Source organism: Ramularia collo-cygni (assembly GCF_900074925.1).
Source record: "Ramularia collo-cygni strain URUG2 genome assembly, contig: RCC_scaffold08, whole genome shotgun sequence".
Taxonomy (NCBI): domain Eukaryota; kingdom Fungi; phylum Ascomycota; class Dothideomycetes; order Mycosphaerellales; family Mycosphaerellaceae; genus Ramularia; species Ramularia collo-cygni.
Genome location: NW_019716262.1, coordinates 1023420 through 1039727, shown reverse-complemented (window position 1 = coordinate 1039727; position 16308 = coordinate 1023420). Strand labels below are relative to the sequence as shown.

At 47.1% G+C, this 16308-nt stretch overlaps 3 protein-coding genes; 1 reads left to right on the top strand and 2 right to left on the bottom strand.

The window, feature by feature from the left end:
- Positions 1–129: 129 nt before the first annotated feature.
- Positions 130–966, bottom strand: RCC_05931 (uncharacterized protein; the record flags this gene model as incomplete). XM_023771195.1 has 3 exons in its annotated part: positions 130–561; positions 629–900; positions 963–966. The coding sequence occupies 3 exons, from the start codon at positions 964–966 to the stop codon at positions 130–132; spliced, it is 708 nt and encodes a 235-aa protein (XP_023626963.1).
- Positions 967–1049: 83 nt separating this feature from the next.
- On the bottom strand, positions 1050–4407 carry RCC_05930 (uncharacterized protein; the record flags this gene model as incomplete). XM_023771194.1 has 3 exons in its annotated part: positions 1050–1106; positions 1155–4255; positions 4398–4407. 3 exons carry the CDS (start codon positions 4405–4407, stop codon positions 1050–1052), a joined length of 3168 nt encoding a protein of 1055 aa, XP_023626962.1.
- Positions 4408–14114: 9707 nt separating this feature from the next.
- RCC_05929 (related to vacuolar segregation protein pep7) lies at positions 14115–16271 on the top strand (the record flags this gene model as incomplete). XM_023771193.1 has 3 exons in its annotated part: positions 14115–14411; positions 14468–14490; positions 14558–16271. 3 exons carry the CDS (start codon positions 14115–14117, stop codon positions 16269–16271), a joined length of 2034 nt encoding a protein of 677 aa, XP_023626961.1.
- Positions 16272–16308: the final 37 nt, after the last annotated feature.

Below are 16308 nucleotides of genomic sequence, written 5' to 3'. Positions count from 1 at the left end.
AGCAATGTTGCTCCCCAATCCCCTCTCGATTGTCTCCTCGTCAACTCGTGCAGCCACTCCATGAGTGGAACGTAAGCGGATCTCTGTCGCGCAGCTAATCGTTTGTCACTCTGAATGGCAATAGCGACACTAATCCTCCAAAGAGGCTCCAGGGATGACCGGGGTATCCGCCTCAGTAGCAGTGTTGCCTTGGTTTGTCATAATATCATCAGCGTCGTCGTTCTCATCCGCTGTCTCGTCACCGCCATCCTCTTCAGCGTCGTCTTCGTCGTCGTTCTCCGTGAATATGATGTCGTCTTTGGGCTCATCACCAGTGGCATCGTCGATGGGAGCAGAGAATTTGACCTTGAGGTCCTCAAGATCACCGTCAAGGACCTCGCTGAATATGCCATCAGCGGCACTGATAGCTTCATCGACTGCCCTCCGCACCATTCGCTCCTCCTTTGGCATGGTGATCTGGCCCACAACTCCTCCAACGATACCGAGATAGTCGCGCTTCATAGCGAGGAAGACGTCGTCCATCTTCTCGAGGTAGAACTTTGTTATTCCCTTGCAAAGCGCCTGAATAAGAAGAAATGGGTTAGTATGGTGCATCGGATAGAACAGGCGCGGAGATGTGCTGGCATACCCTTAAGCTTGCCTTGACCTGTTCGGAAGCGTCCTGGAACATGTCGGGACCCTTGCCACCCACGTGGGCAGCCATCGCGGCCTTCATGCGCGCAAACGAGCCTTTGCCGCTCTCTTGGTTGCATTGCTCGTAAACGGGTTCCATAGCGGCAGCAATGACCGGCGTGAATTGGCGGCTGAGTTCTCGTTGGCCTTCATTAAGCTTGGTGACTGCTTCTTGACAGATGTCGCCGAAAGCACTCGAATGCGTTGGGAGGTTGGCACCGAGCATACCTAGTCAAGCAGGCAACATTAGCTCGCCATTGACCAAAGGTGTTGTGATATGATGCACCTACCCATTCTCGCCAGACCATGACCAGACTTTCTGGCTCGGTCCTCGACGACGACGTGGAACTGTTTCAACACGTTCGTAGCCGAGCGCTTCAGACTCTGCAAGATGGTGGGTATGCGACGCTGAAACGCACGTTCCCATACACCCCCTGGAAGAAGTCAGTATGCTGGTCCTGATCTGATGGGAAGTGACCCACCAAGTGTCTTGTAGATTGGCTCTGTGAGATCTGCGTTGAAGTCGCGGGCACCGCTCGACCCGGCCCACACTCCGTTTCGACGTGTGGTAGCCTTGTAGCTCGACCAGTACAAGCCGCCATCTGCCTTTGGGGCCCCCATGCTTGAGACCTCGGCAAGGCTTCCTGAGTGGCAGCATGAACGGCAGGAGCAAACTTCGCAAACAGCTGGTCATCAATGGTTTCTGCCGCATCCGCCATCGTGTCGTTGACGACCTTTTCGAGAGTCTTCTCCAGATCCTTGAGCTTCTTCGACAGGATGGCCTTCTCCACGTCTTGTTGCGTTGCAGTGAGCTTAACGCCGGTACCGTCGTCGCTAGCCCAGAGCCCGAGTGACCCAAGCAATTGCTTCATACTGTTGAGGAAACGGCGGCAGCTAGCCTGGCGTCCTTTTTCAGTGAGCTTCTTGCAATGGGCTTGAAGCTGCGGGATCTCAGTCTCTGCGAGCATGGAATAGCCGGGAACATTGCTATCTTTCTTCATGCGACCAGAGAGCTTTTGATACGCTCTGCTGCTTACACAGAAGACAGGCAAAGACTCTGCGACGGCGTTGTAGTCCTGTTTATTCTCCGACGGATCGAAAGCGTCCGGATCCTCGTCTTCTGCCGCTTCTTGGTCCAACTCTCGGATACCAGCAGCGAAGTCCTGCTTGATCGCAGCGCGAGAATAGTCGTTTCTTCCACCAATCGCAATAGCAGTCTTGTGGGTGTCGATTTCCTCCAGCTCGTCGTCAAGTGTGCGGAGTGACTTGCGAATCTCCACGACGCGCGCCTCCAGAGCTTTCTTCTCCCGTCGGGCCTCCTTGTACATTTTCTTGAGTTCATCAAGCTTGGCAGTGATTTCGTCTTCAGTGAGAGGTTTCTTGGTAGAGTCACTGTCCTGGTCGTGTGCCTCGGCATCGCTGTCTGCTCGATCTTGGTCTTGACCTTGATCTCCATCTCCATCTCCATCTCCATCTCCATCTCCGTCGTCATCTGAATCAATCGTACGTCGACGCCGCTTTCTGGACACTGGAGACGAACTTGAGCTTGATGACTTCCTCTTGCGGTTGTTTCCGCCCTTGCTGCGCTGTTCAGAGGGAGCGAAGCAAGATCTACCTTGCGCGAGCCTCTCCTCGAGACCTTCCCAAACCTCCTCCTGGTCTTCAATAGACTTCATTGAATCTTCGTAATCTCCAATGCTTTTCTTGATGTCTTTGATTTCCTTGGTCAAATTCCGGTGGCGAGACTCAATATCTGCAGCCTTGTTATCGAGATCCGTCATCTGGTTCCCAAGCTTGAGACTGTCAGTTGCTTCGGTGAGAGAAATGTCATCCGTCTTGGAGCAGATGAACGTGACAGCACTATAGGTACCGTCAAACTTGAGCTGGCGTTTGAATGTGTCTCCCAGGAGAGTCTTTGCGGATTTGTCGTCGACGGCTCTGTTGATAGGCGCAACAATCCAAAGACCAGTGCACTGTTTCATGTAGCCTGACGCGACAGCAGCACGCGCAGCATTGGAGTCGTGTACGCCTGGCAAGTCGACAATGACGGCACCCGTGGCCAGCGCTGGGGATTTGGTGTAGATCTTGACGACCTTGATAAGAGGCCATGACTCAAATGGGCGTGGTTGATTGATGGCAGGGTTACCATTCTTGTCAAGTTTTTCGGTACCCTTCTCCTTCGAGTCGACATACAATTGCAGTTTGTCGTAGAAAGCTCGTGGTTCGCGGGTGCTGAACGTCTTGCAGCTGCCAAGGAGGCTTCGCACTTTTTTGTTGTTCATGAGCTTTTCAACACTGGTGTGGGTGAGTTCCTCCCGAGAGAGCTTGTTATATACAGCGCGGACCTTTGCGTATGCAACACCAGCTTCCGAATCTGCAGAGTGGACCTCTTTCGACAAGTGTCCGTTCTCATCGAATATCTCTCGGAAGAGCATCGTCAGTTCTCTTCTCCAATCTTCAGGCTTGATGAACTCGATTTCAGCGCGGTACTTGGTGGCCGGATTATCGGAGTAATTGTAAGAGAGCTCCGTGACAACAGCAGTGCATGCTCTCATGCAATTGGTGGGCACAAGACGCTCCTCATCCAACATGGCGTTGATGACAGAGGATTTACCCGCTCCGGTGTTTCCAACAACCCCCACAACGGTGCGTGTCTTGATGGCAGCCTCTTTGACTTTGCCGATCTGCTCGAGCCATGCGATGGTGTCTTCGTTCGCCGGCATGTCTTTGAGGGGAGTCTCCAGAGACGTCAAGACCTTCAGACCTGCTTGCACAGCAGCCTCAAGCCGCTCTGGGGTTTCTTCATTCGTGAGCTGAGAGAGTGGCCCGCCTCGGCGGGGCAGTTCCGGTTCGGGCTCGTCCTTGACGAATGGGTTGGCCAACTCGCGAGGCTGATATTGATCCTCAGCAATCGGAGGTGCTTGAACGACCGCAGGCTGGGCAGCTTCCACAGGAGCATTCGCCCTTGAGACCGATGGAATTCCGCCCGCTACAGCAGATGGCTTTCCCGCCGAGAGCGGTGCGCTTCCGTACTCTGGAATAAATCTCAATGGCTTGCTCCCCGACCCTGAAGCCCGTGACTGCCCATTGGCGTGCTGAGGGCCCAAAGGTGTACGACGTGGCTCGCTCTTCACATGTGAGCTGCGTGGAGGTGCCTTTGACGGGGTGGAGTACATTATGCTAACACGAGAGGCCGGCTTGCGGATCGCAGTGAGCAGCAGAACACCGTCTTTGGGGGCAGGCAAGTCCTTGAACTTGGTGTCACCGCTCCCGTCGATCTCTGTCTGATCATCTCCCGCGGCGGTTACCACAAATTGATCATCACCTTCAGGGCATCTAGCTCTGTAATGAGTGAACATCTTGCGGATCGGTAAGGTGGGCTTGGCACAGAGCCATAGGAAGCTCTCAGCATCGGGTGCTGCGAAGTCGAACGGCGTGTCGTGCTTCTCAACCACGCAAAAGAACTTTCCAGCAGCGATGGCCTCCATGTAGTTCGAAGCAGCTGTGGGAAGTAGGGCGAGAACATGGTTTCTCACGGAGACTGCTCTCTCTGGACCCGTGGGCTGGCGTTGGGGATCCATGTCTGCAAAGGACGTCAGCGAAATCCTCCGATTCATTCACTTGACCATTTCAGAACATCAGAGGCGTTGGATGGGGAGAATTGATATGGTGGGGTATGGATGTCGGTGGAGACGCGACAATGGAAACACTGCCGAAATGCGTACCTGCGGCCATGGTGGCCATACCACAATGTGCCTGTCAGAATAGACGGTTAGAAGGGCGCGAATCAACAATTGTGCAGTCAGTGTTGTGATGGTGTGAGGAAGTGGTGTGATGTTCAAGTTCATTGTAATCTGGTAATTTGGAAAGCGCGTCGAGGACGCGACTGCCCAGAGAAAGTGAAGCGAAGGTTCAACAAGGGTCGTCCATCAACAGTATTGAAGACATCGTGAACTATTACGACCAAGGTATGCGAATTACTCTCTGACTATGATGATGAATGTCGGAATACAACATCAAATACCACCACTTGCTTGCGATCCAAAAACATGTCAGGCACAACGAAGGATCGGAGTCAGGTAGGTAAGTGATCAGTCAGCCGGCTAAAGTGGAGCCCGCCCCCACTAGGGGTGCTGTAGCCTACGTAGGGAATTCATTCCCTACGTAGCCTACGTAGCCTACGTAGCCTACCGTAGGCTACGCGCTAGCTTAATGAGGAAGGCGCTAGACCTAACGGGTAGTTCCCGGAGAGCTTAAGTAAGGCATACTAGTATCTCTAACCTCTCGAAATAATCTTCGAATATATATAGGGTTAGGGTTTAGGTAGTCGTTAGCGATAGTAATATCTAAATAACACTACTTATATGTACGATTTATAGATCGTTATAAAGCCCTAATTAAGAGCTTTAATCTAATACTAAAATTATAGTTATACGACGACGAACATACCTCGAACTAGATAGTAGATAAATAACTACTTTACCGAATACATCTCTAAACATAAGACGAAGAGAAAGCGATATATCTATTACTTTAACTTTACGATCCCCTTAACTATTAGTAATACGAAGAAACTTTACTACCTTAATAACTATACTGCCTTTATTACCTACTAATAGCGTAACCCTACTACGCTAATACCGATACCGATACTATCGCTATTATTACGGGCGAGTAACGTATATATAGAAGCTTAAGTAAGGTTTTAATTAAATAAGTTTAATAGGGAAGAGAACTATCCTCCGCGGATTCCGACGTAAAGTACGCGGATACTAAGCGTTCTATATAGGCTACGCCTATACTTTAGCCTTAGGGCTTCGCCTATTATATTACCCCCCTCCTCCCTCCCCCCCTCCCCTTTCGATACGGAGCGCGGAAAAAAAATTCCCGGACTCCGGCCGCTTACTTTACTACCGCCCTCCGCTTTATAATTAGGTAGCCGTATACGTATATATACGCTTCCCGTCCTTCCCGCGTTCCGCTCTTACTTTACTTCCTCTCTCCGTACCGGAATCGTCGGACTTAGGCTAAAGAGCGCCGCTAACTTACGATTAGAGTTGTTTACTACTACCTTACTTCGCCTTACTTTACTATTTACTATACCGCTCCGCTACGTATATATAGCGGATTCCCCCCCCYCCCCTCTTTCTTTCGTTAGCTATACCTTTACTAACGTACGTATTATTACCCTTTCCCCCCTTCCCTTCCTCTTAGGAGGTACCCCCCCTTTCCCCTACTCTCCGATAGTTTTTAACCGGTTTCCTTAGATATCTAAGCTAAACTATATCTACTATATTAGCTACGCTAACTCTAGGGTTAACTATATTACTTAGGAGGTAAGTCCCCGGACTCCGATACTTTTCCTACGCTCTCCGCTAATATCTTAGTCTTCTCGTACTCGAGCCTATAAGTTATACTCCGACCGGCGTTAACCTTATAAGGCCCTATATATATACCCCTAGCTCCGACCGTTTTACCTCGCTAACTATAGTATTTAGCCCCTCTCTCTACTATATCGTATACGCTACCTAGACTAGAGCTAAGGATAAGGAGGAAGCGTAAGATATAGCCCGCTTCCCGATCGTTTTCTATCGGCTTACGCGCGTTTTAGCGAGATTACCTTTAAGGACCTTAAGACCGCTATTAAGGTTATTAAGCCTTTAGAGATTCTAAAGCTCTAGATACTACTCCCTCCGTAAGTTCCCCGCTCTCCGGCTCTTTTCCGTCGCTAACCGAATTTTAGTTATATATATAATACTCTAAACATTACTATCGATACTAAGGCTATATAGGCCTCTCTTACGTAAGTTTACCCTATTCTCCGCTACTTTTCTATTACTAACCGTAATAGTCCTAGTAGTCTAGTTCCTACCTTATAGCTAGGAAAGCGCCGTTCTTAGCCTAAATAAGTAGTATTTCGGTCGGGCTCCGTAGGAATAACCCTAGAGTCCGTAAGTCTCTCCTAGTATATCTAAGAAATAAAATGTTCCTATTATAAAACGTCGGTTCCCGTCTCTTTTTCGTCGGTTTCCCGTAAGTTCTATAATCTCTAATAAAAAGTCCTAAAAGTAATCGTATAACGCCTATATCCGTAACCCGTTCCCTAGGGGCCGTTAAGTAACGGCCGGAATCCTCTAAATCGCTCTAAACTCTAGTAATCTTATACTCTATCTTTTTATTCCCGTAGTATCCCTTCCTAAGTCCGGTATTTAGTCGTCGCTTTCCCCTATTTTTCCTTAGGGCCGTTATTCTCCGCTACGTCGCCGTATTAAGTCTTAAAAAGGTCTAGAGCTACGGTGTCCGATAAGTTTTCTAAGGGTTCCTACGTAAGCTCGTAGTATCCGGCCTATTTTACTAGTACTTCCCTCCTCTTTCCTCTATTTCGAGGTTTGTTCCTTATATAGAGAATTTGCTCTACCTCCTACTCGTCGTAAGTCTTAAATAGTACTAGGTCCGGCTATTTATTATCGGACTCCTATCCGGGTAGAGGGTCGCTACTCGCTAGCCTTAGCTTATCCGGGTAGAATACGGGATAGATATTCTTAGGGAGCCCTATTAACCTAAAGGATACCGGCGATAACACTTCGGAGATAGTATATTTTACGTATCTCTCCGCTAGACTCCTCTTCGGCCGGTTAGTATCGTAGTTCCTTAAGTCGAGCTAGACTTTATCGCCGACCTTATAGACTAGTACTAGTTTACGTAACTTATTTACGGCTTCCTCTTATTTCTATACGGAATCCGCTATACTAGCTTAAAATAAGGTAGTAATTTCCTTAATCTTTTCTACGAATTAAGCCGCTCGTTCTACGGCGGCTAGCTTCGGAGAATCGTCGTTCTCCGGCTCTAGCGCTACGGGYRGTAGCGCCTYRTAGCCGTAAGTAGCGAAGAAGGGGCTTATYCCTAGTCCCGCTTAATATCTCCCGTTTAGYRCTAATTATACTACGGGGAGCTATCGATTCTAGTCGGATTACTCCCTATTAATATAGTTCCGAAGGTAGGCTTATATTTCCTAGTTTATYCTTTCCGGGCCTCCGTCCGTTTAARRATAGTAAGYRGAGCTTAATCGCTAGGTTACGCTAGTAAGGYRGTATAGGGTCCTCTAAAAGRTACTAGTCTAATTCGTTCCTCGATCGCTAGTAATCGTACGTAGTAGGCYRTAGTRKCGTAYCTAATAYTYTATAAAGTTCTATACGTAGTCCTCCGCTTTTATACCGGATATCGCTTATAATACGACGAACTTACTTAAGCGGTCCTTAATTACCTATAGRTAGYRGTTACCCTACGAGTCTAGTAGATCCGTTATAAAGTCTATAGAGATCTCYTAGAAGAACCTTTTAGGRACCGGTAAAGGCTTTAGGAGTCCGTACTTATACTCTCGCTATACCTTATTCCTTCCGTAGTAATCGTAATTACGTAGGAATTGCCTTACGTATTTCGACTATAGAGGCTARTARAACTACCTTYCTACTAATAATACYRTAGAGTCCYRCYTAGRGTAGCCGTATAYCGGCGAATYRTARAYRGACTAGATTAGCTTCGTCCGGAGCGTATCTCCTYRTAGCGTATCGTAGTCCGCTACTTTATATTCGGATTCCGACGMGATTAGTACTCCGGGYACCTATAGTTTACCTCGGTATTAGAGCCTCCCTTCTTTATCGAGGGAATAGTCGCTAGCTTATACTTTTAACTTAATATYGCTAGGTAGCGTTCGGTCTCCGTCTTAAACTACGCGGCGTACGGCTTAGTAGACGTAGTCGCTCYTTTCCGCTTCCTYCTATAGGGCGTTTAATTCGCGTTCYTAAAACGGTCCGTTAGTTTCCGAYRGTATCTCTYYRGAGGTCGGCTATTCCCTAAYRGGAACGAGTTCTTATCTAGCTATATCTCGGAGGGAGCTAGTCGTARCTATAACKRCGTCCGTAGCTTCTTCTACGGKTTTAGGCTAATCCTTTAYRGAATCCGGGTTTAAGAATCGGCGGAACCTCGAACGTTTATCGTCTTACYTAAGRGTATCTTATTCTCTCCTYRATAGGGCGTCCGGTATAATTACTTCGACTCCCGGCCGGTATACTAGAGTAAACTAGAATTACGCTATAAATTCYACCTATYTAATTTAGCGTTCCGATAACTACCGTTTTACTATAAAGTACTCGAGGTTCTTATAATCCGTCTAAATCGTAACGGACCTATACGCTTTAAGCTCGGAAGTTTAGAATTTTAAGTAGGAGATAATTGCTAGTATCTCTTTATCGTAGATGTCGTAGTTAATCTCCGCTTTATTTAGTTTTCGCGAGAAGAAGCCTACGGGGTATAGGACTCCGTCTTAAATTTATAGGAGGGCGCCTCCTATCGTAAACCCGCTATAATCGGCTTTAAGGAAGGTCTCTCGCGTCGGATCCTAGTAGGAAAGTACCGGAGCCCGATAGTACGCTACCTTAAGTTTCTCGAACGCCTCTTCCTCCGCTTTTCCCTAGGAGAACGGCGTTCCCTTCCCGATAAGCGCCGTTAATAGAGCGGCTAGCTCTAAATAATAAGCGATAAACATGCGGTAGTAATTCGCGAACCTAAGGAATCTACGGGTCTTATTCTAAGTTTTAGGTCTTACCTAGTTTCTTACTACTTCTAGCTTTTCCGGGTTAGGTCCTACTCCTTTTCTATTAGTATAGATAATAAACCCGAGGTACTTTACCTTCTTAGTTACGAACTCGTACTTCCCGGGGTCTAGGTATAGGCCTCTGTCCTAAAGTACCTAGAGTACTTAACGAACCTTCCGGAAGTAGTCCTCTTTTATTCCACTAGAGTAGATAATTATATTGTCTATATATATAGAGTAGAAATCGTCGAGGAACTTTCGTAGTAGCCCGTTAATATACCGTTAGAAAGATACCGGAGCCCCCGATAAACCGAACGGATATACTAACTATTCGAACGAACCGAACCGCGTACGGAACGCGGTTTTCTCCTCGTAACCGCTAGCTATACGAATATAATAGAATATAGCTACGACGTCTACCTTTATAATCTACTTAGTACCTAATAAGTTTCGTAAGGTCTCCGGGATTAACGGTAGGGGGTACTAATCCGGCTTCGTTAACTTATTAAGTACGCGATAGTTATAGTAGAACCTTAACCCCCCTCCGGGCTTCCGTAGAAAAAGCACGGGGGCCGCTACTAATAAAGTAGAAGGACGTATATATCCTTTCCGTATTAAGTTATCTAAGGTCTTCCGTAATATAAGAAGTTCGTCCTTCGATATACTATATAGCGGGCCCTAGGGTAGTTCTAGTAGGGACCCGTCTAGTTCTCTTCGGAGTTCGATCCGATAATCGTACTCCCCTCTATATAGAGCTAACTTGTCCGCTTCCCGCTCGAAGAATAGCTTACGAGCCTTAGATACTCCCTTAGCTAACTATAGCACGATTACTAGCTAGAATTCGACGGACTTCTACTAAGTACCGGCGGATAGAGCTAGGCCGACGATATAAAGATCGGATACCTAAAGAACACCTTCTCGAACCTAGTACGTACGTATACGGCCTCTATATAGAAGTTAACGGACTACTACGACTTCGTAGAGGAAGTAGAAAGGATTATAACTAACCTCGAGGAGATAGACTAGTTTAAATCCTCGAATAAGAGGTAGAGGGAAAAACACTCGGATAGCGGTACTACTATAACGGTTACTACTCGTTCTTACTCGRGACCCGCGACTTATCGCGTCGACTCCGACGGAGACGTAGTAATAGCCCCTACCCGACCGGGCGGGAACCGACTAAGAACTAACGGAGACCGTAAGGAAAACGGGAAATAGTAAGCTAAATAGGTAACCTAGGCGGAGCGAGATAAACGCTAATAAGTAAGGCTCTACTTCCGTTACGGAGCGAGCGGGTACCTAGTAAAAGATTATCTATACGCCCCGGCTATCCGCCCCGCGACGTAGATTAATACGATAGCCGTCGGGCTAATATTAGAGTCCGACTATAAAGGGTCGGACTAAGGAGGAAACGAGTCGAGAAAAGAGTAACTCCCGTTTAGAGTTAGGAACCGGGAGTAAAGGAAGTAATAGTAGTAGAATAGAGCGAAGCGAAGAAGATAATAGACGGTTGCCTAGTATATAGTAACGTAGTCCTCGAGAGAACCTTCGGAAGCTTCGCTCTTATCGATAAAGGCTACTAGTGCTATACTATAATTTACGGAAACCTTATAGAAGGACTCGGACTCCCCTTTATAAGTCGCGAGAAACGTAAGGTAAAAGGGGCTACTTTAAGTATAAAGAAAGCTAAGATAGAAGGAGTAGTCGCCCTCCGGATAGAAATCGACGGATATAGTTAAGTTATATACGCGTATGTCGTACTAGACTTAGACTTCCCGCTAGTTTTAGGAAATCCCTAGAAGGCGTAGAATAAGGTTAGGACCGCGCTAGATAAGGGCCGGTTCTATTATAGAATCCTACGGAAGTAGGTAAAGGAAGGAAGGAACTACCTAGAGGTCGACGATATTACTACGTTAGCCGCTACTTATTTAGCGGATATCGAGAAGGCTCTAAAGACTAAGAACCCTCGGACTCTCGAAGAATTAAAGAAGAGTATACCTCCGGAGCTTTATAATATACTCCCGTTATTCTTCGAGCGGGAAGCGGATAAGTTAGCTCCGTATAGAGGGGAGTACGATTACCGGATCGAACTTAATATTACGGGCGAGCAACGTATATATAGGAGCTTAAGTAAGGTTTTAATTAAATAAGTTCGATAGGGAAGAGAACTATCCTCCGCGGATTCCGACGTAAAGTACGCGGATGCTAAGCGTTCTATATAGGCTACGCCTATACTTTAGCCTTAGAGCTTCGCCTATTATAGCTATCGAAGTAGCGGAGGATTAACGATAATAGCATGCTTATCTACCGTATACCGAAGGAATAGCGCGATATAGCGTACGCTTACGCGCTATTTACGTCTAGTCTACTATTTATAACCGCTAATAATACGGCTTATCCTAAGTAGAACGCTTTTATCTACCTCTTCGATAATAGCTAGTCCTTTCCTAACCGTAGCGCTATCGTAACGACGCTACTCTCTAACGACTACTATTAAACCCTTACGCTTATTTAGAACTATATAAAGGGCTACGAATACCTTAATCTCTATAGCGACGAAAGCGACTCGAATAGCGGTAAGCGATACTATAACCTCTACGTAAGTACGTCTAAAGGATAGGCGTTATTCCTCGAGAACTACTATATAGAGGGTAAGGATTAAGATAGTAGTATACTTACTAAGTTACTTATTAATTAAGCTACTATATAGGCTCCGGATAATAATATTAAGAGGTAGAATAGCTATACGTCTAATATATACGAAATAATGCGAAAGGTCTATAAGCGCCTTTAAGCTAATCCTCTTATAAGTTACGTTTTCTGCTCGCTCTACGATAGTTACGGCCTATAGCTATTTATTAAGGACTTTACGACGTATTCGAAGACACGCGCTAGTATCGAATACTACGTAATTACGCTTACTAAAGTTACCTTCCTTACTACGTTACTTAAGCGCTCGAAAAAAACTATAGGGATCCTCTACGAGTACGCTAGCGATAATAACTAATACCTAAGAGCTATCGCTATCGCTGTTCTTATACGATAGGGTTCTTACTTTATCGCTACGGACTCGCTCGTAATAGGGCGTAAATGCCTCCGTAACGCTACATTTAATTATAATAGGCTATTCCGTAATAGCGACGGTAAGCTCGTAAAAGGTAGATTACGAGCTATCGCGCTTCTAAAGGATAGCGGCTTTTAGAGCCGGCTAGAGCACCTTTATACGCTCTTAATAATAATATACGAGTTCTACTTAATAAGCGAAAGCGACCGTTCTTATATCGGCTAAGTGCTACTACGCTAGCGTAATATACGTATAGCTATCGCCGAGAGCGGAGTTCCGTATATTAATAAGGTACTCGAGCGGCTAGATAAGCGACTAATTAATTAAACTACTAACATCTACTAGGCCTTATAGGCTCTTAATATTAGTAATCTAGCTATATTATGCTCGTAGAGCTTAGAGTAGTAGAACGCTAGAGATCGGTTTTTTACTACTTACGTAGCTACCGAGCGACTCGTACGGTTCGAGTAATAGTTTACTACCTTTTACCGTAAGACCGGTGTTTTTAGTAAGAGCAACGCTAGCCTTATTACTTACCGCGACAATCTACTTACTTATTAGGACCGTATCGAACACGAGGCGCTAGAGCTATCTAATATTGCTATCTAGCTATATAACATACTAGCTAATTCGGTTCCCTTAGAGCGTACGTTCTCGGCGATAAATTACGTCTAAGATAACTACCGTATACGGCTCTCTATCGATAAGCTCGAGAAGCTTATCTTTATCTACTTTAATACTAAAGCGCTCCGTAGAGCTATAATCCTTACCGATTAAATACGCGAGAAAGAGCGCTCGCGCTACGAACGGCGATATAACGTACTTCTCGCTACGAAGAAGTAGTAATAGAAGGAACTAGAGTTTTTAAAGGATAAGGAATAAGAGCTAGTAGTAGCTAGATAATAACTACGCTAGCTTAACTACGTAGATAGCGATACGCTCTAAGAGCTAGCGGCAGCGGTAATATTAGGTCTTATTAACGAGGATAAGGAGCTTAAAGAGGATGTAGTAATACTACTACTACTACTACTACTACTACCGGCCGTAGCGGCCGTAGTAGTAATAACGGCTCCTTAATAGTAGTAGTAGCCGTAATACTACTACTTATAATAACATAACCTTTAATAGTACGCTTAGAACGCTATTAACATCGGCAATATATAGTTCTATTAACTACTACCTTTCGAAGTGTTATAGTAATCGAATAATAGTAAGAGAACATACTAAGAGATAGACGGATTAGACGGATAGTAAGGGTAATAGTAGGGCTAGCGATAGCAATATATATAAGGTTAATAGAGGTTATTAAAGGTAATAGTTCTAAGAATAACTACGGATATCTCTTACTTGCGTAAACGACTCGTACGGTCGTGGATTAATCGAATAAGAGCATATTAAGTAATTATTAACCGGCTAATTATAGGTCTAAGAACTCCTTTAATATTTAGATCTACTATACTTACTAATACTTCTACCTTTCTAAGAAAAGCTCATATCACACGCAATATACGGCCGTGCGTGAAGCCTTGGCGTAGGGAATAAGCGAGAAAATCATTCCCTACGTAGCCTACGCTAACCGTAGCCTACGCCTCAGCATCCCTAGCCMCCACAGCGCGGAACGGCTGCAGGCGGCCGCGGATCAGCTGCACCACGAAGCTCGTCATCCCTCATCTTCACTCCAGACGATGGAGGAGGTGCAGACCACAACGACCTAATAATTCCGACAGACCGGCGACATGTGCAAGGGCCGGGTTATGGGCGAGCAGCTGCAGCACACTTCATGACATGGCCGCGCGAAGGACCTTGGGCGGTGGAAGGGTGATTGGCAGTGGAAAGGGCGTTACGGCTTTGGCCCAACCACGGAATCCCAGCACCACCAACACGATCAATCACAGCACCAACAGCACCGGTCTGCTATCGCCCTCATCCAGCTCCCTGTCGCTGAGTTCGCACACGTCGAGTACGCCCATCTCCACCGATCATGAGGACCTCACATCCCGCATCGCCCTCGATGCGGCACAGACGACGGCCGTGCAAAATGCCAGCAATCGCATGGTCTGCCCGATCTGCAACGAGGAGATGGTATRCTTATGAGTGGGGTGTTGAGGAGAGGGAGACGGGTCTGACATCGTTTGCAGGTCACATTGCTTCAGCTGAATAGGTAGGTACGGAACATGTCATGCCACACGGGCTATGGATGCCTCGACTGACACCCGACTGTGTGCCAGACACATAGACGACAATCATGCCAACCTGGAAGTGATTGAACAAGATGAAGCCAAGACGTGGTTCAAGCAGCAGATGACAAAGGCCAAGAAGTTCCAGCCATTGGCGTTGATCAACCAGAAGCTACGAGGGTTGGAAGTATTTGAGTCTAACAATGAGATCCTGGCCTCCATCCCAGGCTCTCAAGCTAGCGCCGACTCCAGGGGAGCATCTTCTACGCCTGGGCCGTCCAAACAGCCGGAAACACCAGATCCCGACGAGGTCGTCACTCGTGCCCACTGGCARAGACCGCACGTCAACGATGCTTGTTCAGATCCCATGTGTGGGAAGCGGTTGGGTGCTACAAATGGACAAGTGAATTGCCGGCATTGTGGGAAGCTATTCTGCGAGGAGCATACCATGTATCAAATGAGACTTTCCCGAGCTGCACAGCATGAACCCGTGCGAGGTCTGTGGTGTCGAGTGTGCGAAACTTGCTACAAGAGTCGACCAGGGTATATGGATCATCATGGCTTTGAGCGGAATCACACCGAATTCTTCAAATCCGCCAGGCGGAAGACGGTGGACAAGCAAAATCTGGAGACTAGCCGGCTTGAAACGAGATTGACCCGTTTGACCCAGCTTTTGGCACACCCACCACCACCCGACAACAGCCAGACCGGGTGGCTCGGGGGTATAATACAAGGTAACAAACCTCAAATCCGTGCTCTAGAGCAAGCCATAGTACCATGGGAGGACGATGCAACTGTTGCGGAATGTCCCTTTTGTCAGCAGCCCTTTTCACAATACTCAATGCGGCGTCATCACTGCCGGATATGTGGGAGAGTCGTATGTGGCGATCCCAGCACCTCCTGCTCGACGGAAGTTGGACTCGATGTGGAGGCAAGCGAGAAAAAGGGACGYGGGAAAGTAGCAGTCGACGTACGTATGTGCAAGGACTGCCAACGTACCATCTTCAGCAAGGCAGACTTTGCTCGAGAACTTCATGCTGAGGATCCTGCTCAGCGAGCGTATGGAAACTTGAAGCAGTTCGAGCAAGGCATTCGTTTGTTATTACCCAAATTTCAGCGATGTCTTGGGCCGTTACAGGACCCTGAAAACCCTCCATCACCGGCTCAAATTGCTGAAGCTGCCAAAGTGAGGAAGCGGCTGACGGATGCTTTCACACAATATGATGTTGCGGCGCGCCGGGTACGAGACATGGCTACGGAAAGTCCTACACAGGAACGCTTGCAAAAAGCGATATATCAGCAAGCCACCAACTTTCTGCATATACATATGCTTCCTCTCAAATCCTTACCAAAGATCATGAAGCATGCACATTCCGCGCCAAACGGAGGACGAACACCGCCTGGCATTCCTGCCAACGGAGCGGGGAAAGGTGCTCTGGCAACCATCAGATACAACTCAACACTTACTCCCAACGGGAGTAATCACAGACCCGGTAGCAGTCGAGCCAGCTCCGCTTCATCTGCCGCTGTGACGGCGTTGGAAGTGGAGGAGAAAGAGCTGAAAGAGAGATTGATGATACTTGAAGAGCAGAAGTTTATGGTCTCGGAAATGATCGCGGAGGCCAACAAGCGAAGGAGATTCGATGAGGTGTCGGCACTGAGCCAGAATGTGGAGGACTTATCAAGGGAGATCGACCAGATACAGGCGCAGCTGGCTGGTATGGATTTTGCTGGAGCGTACGCTGATCAAGGAGCTATTGGATGAATTAGGTCTACGAGTGGCGGAATCACTATACAGAAAG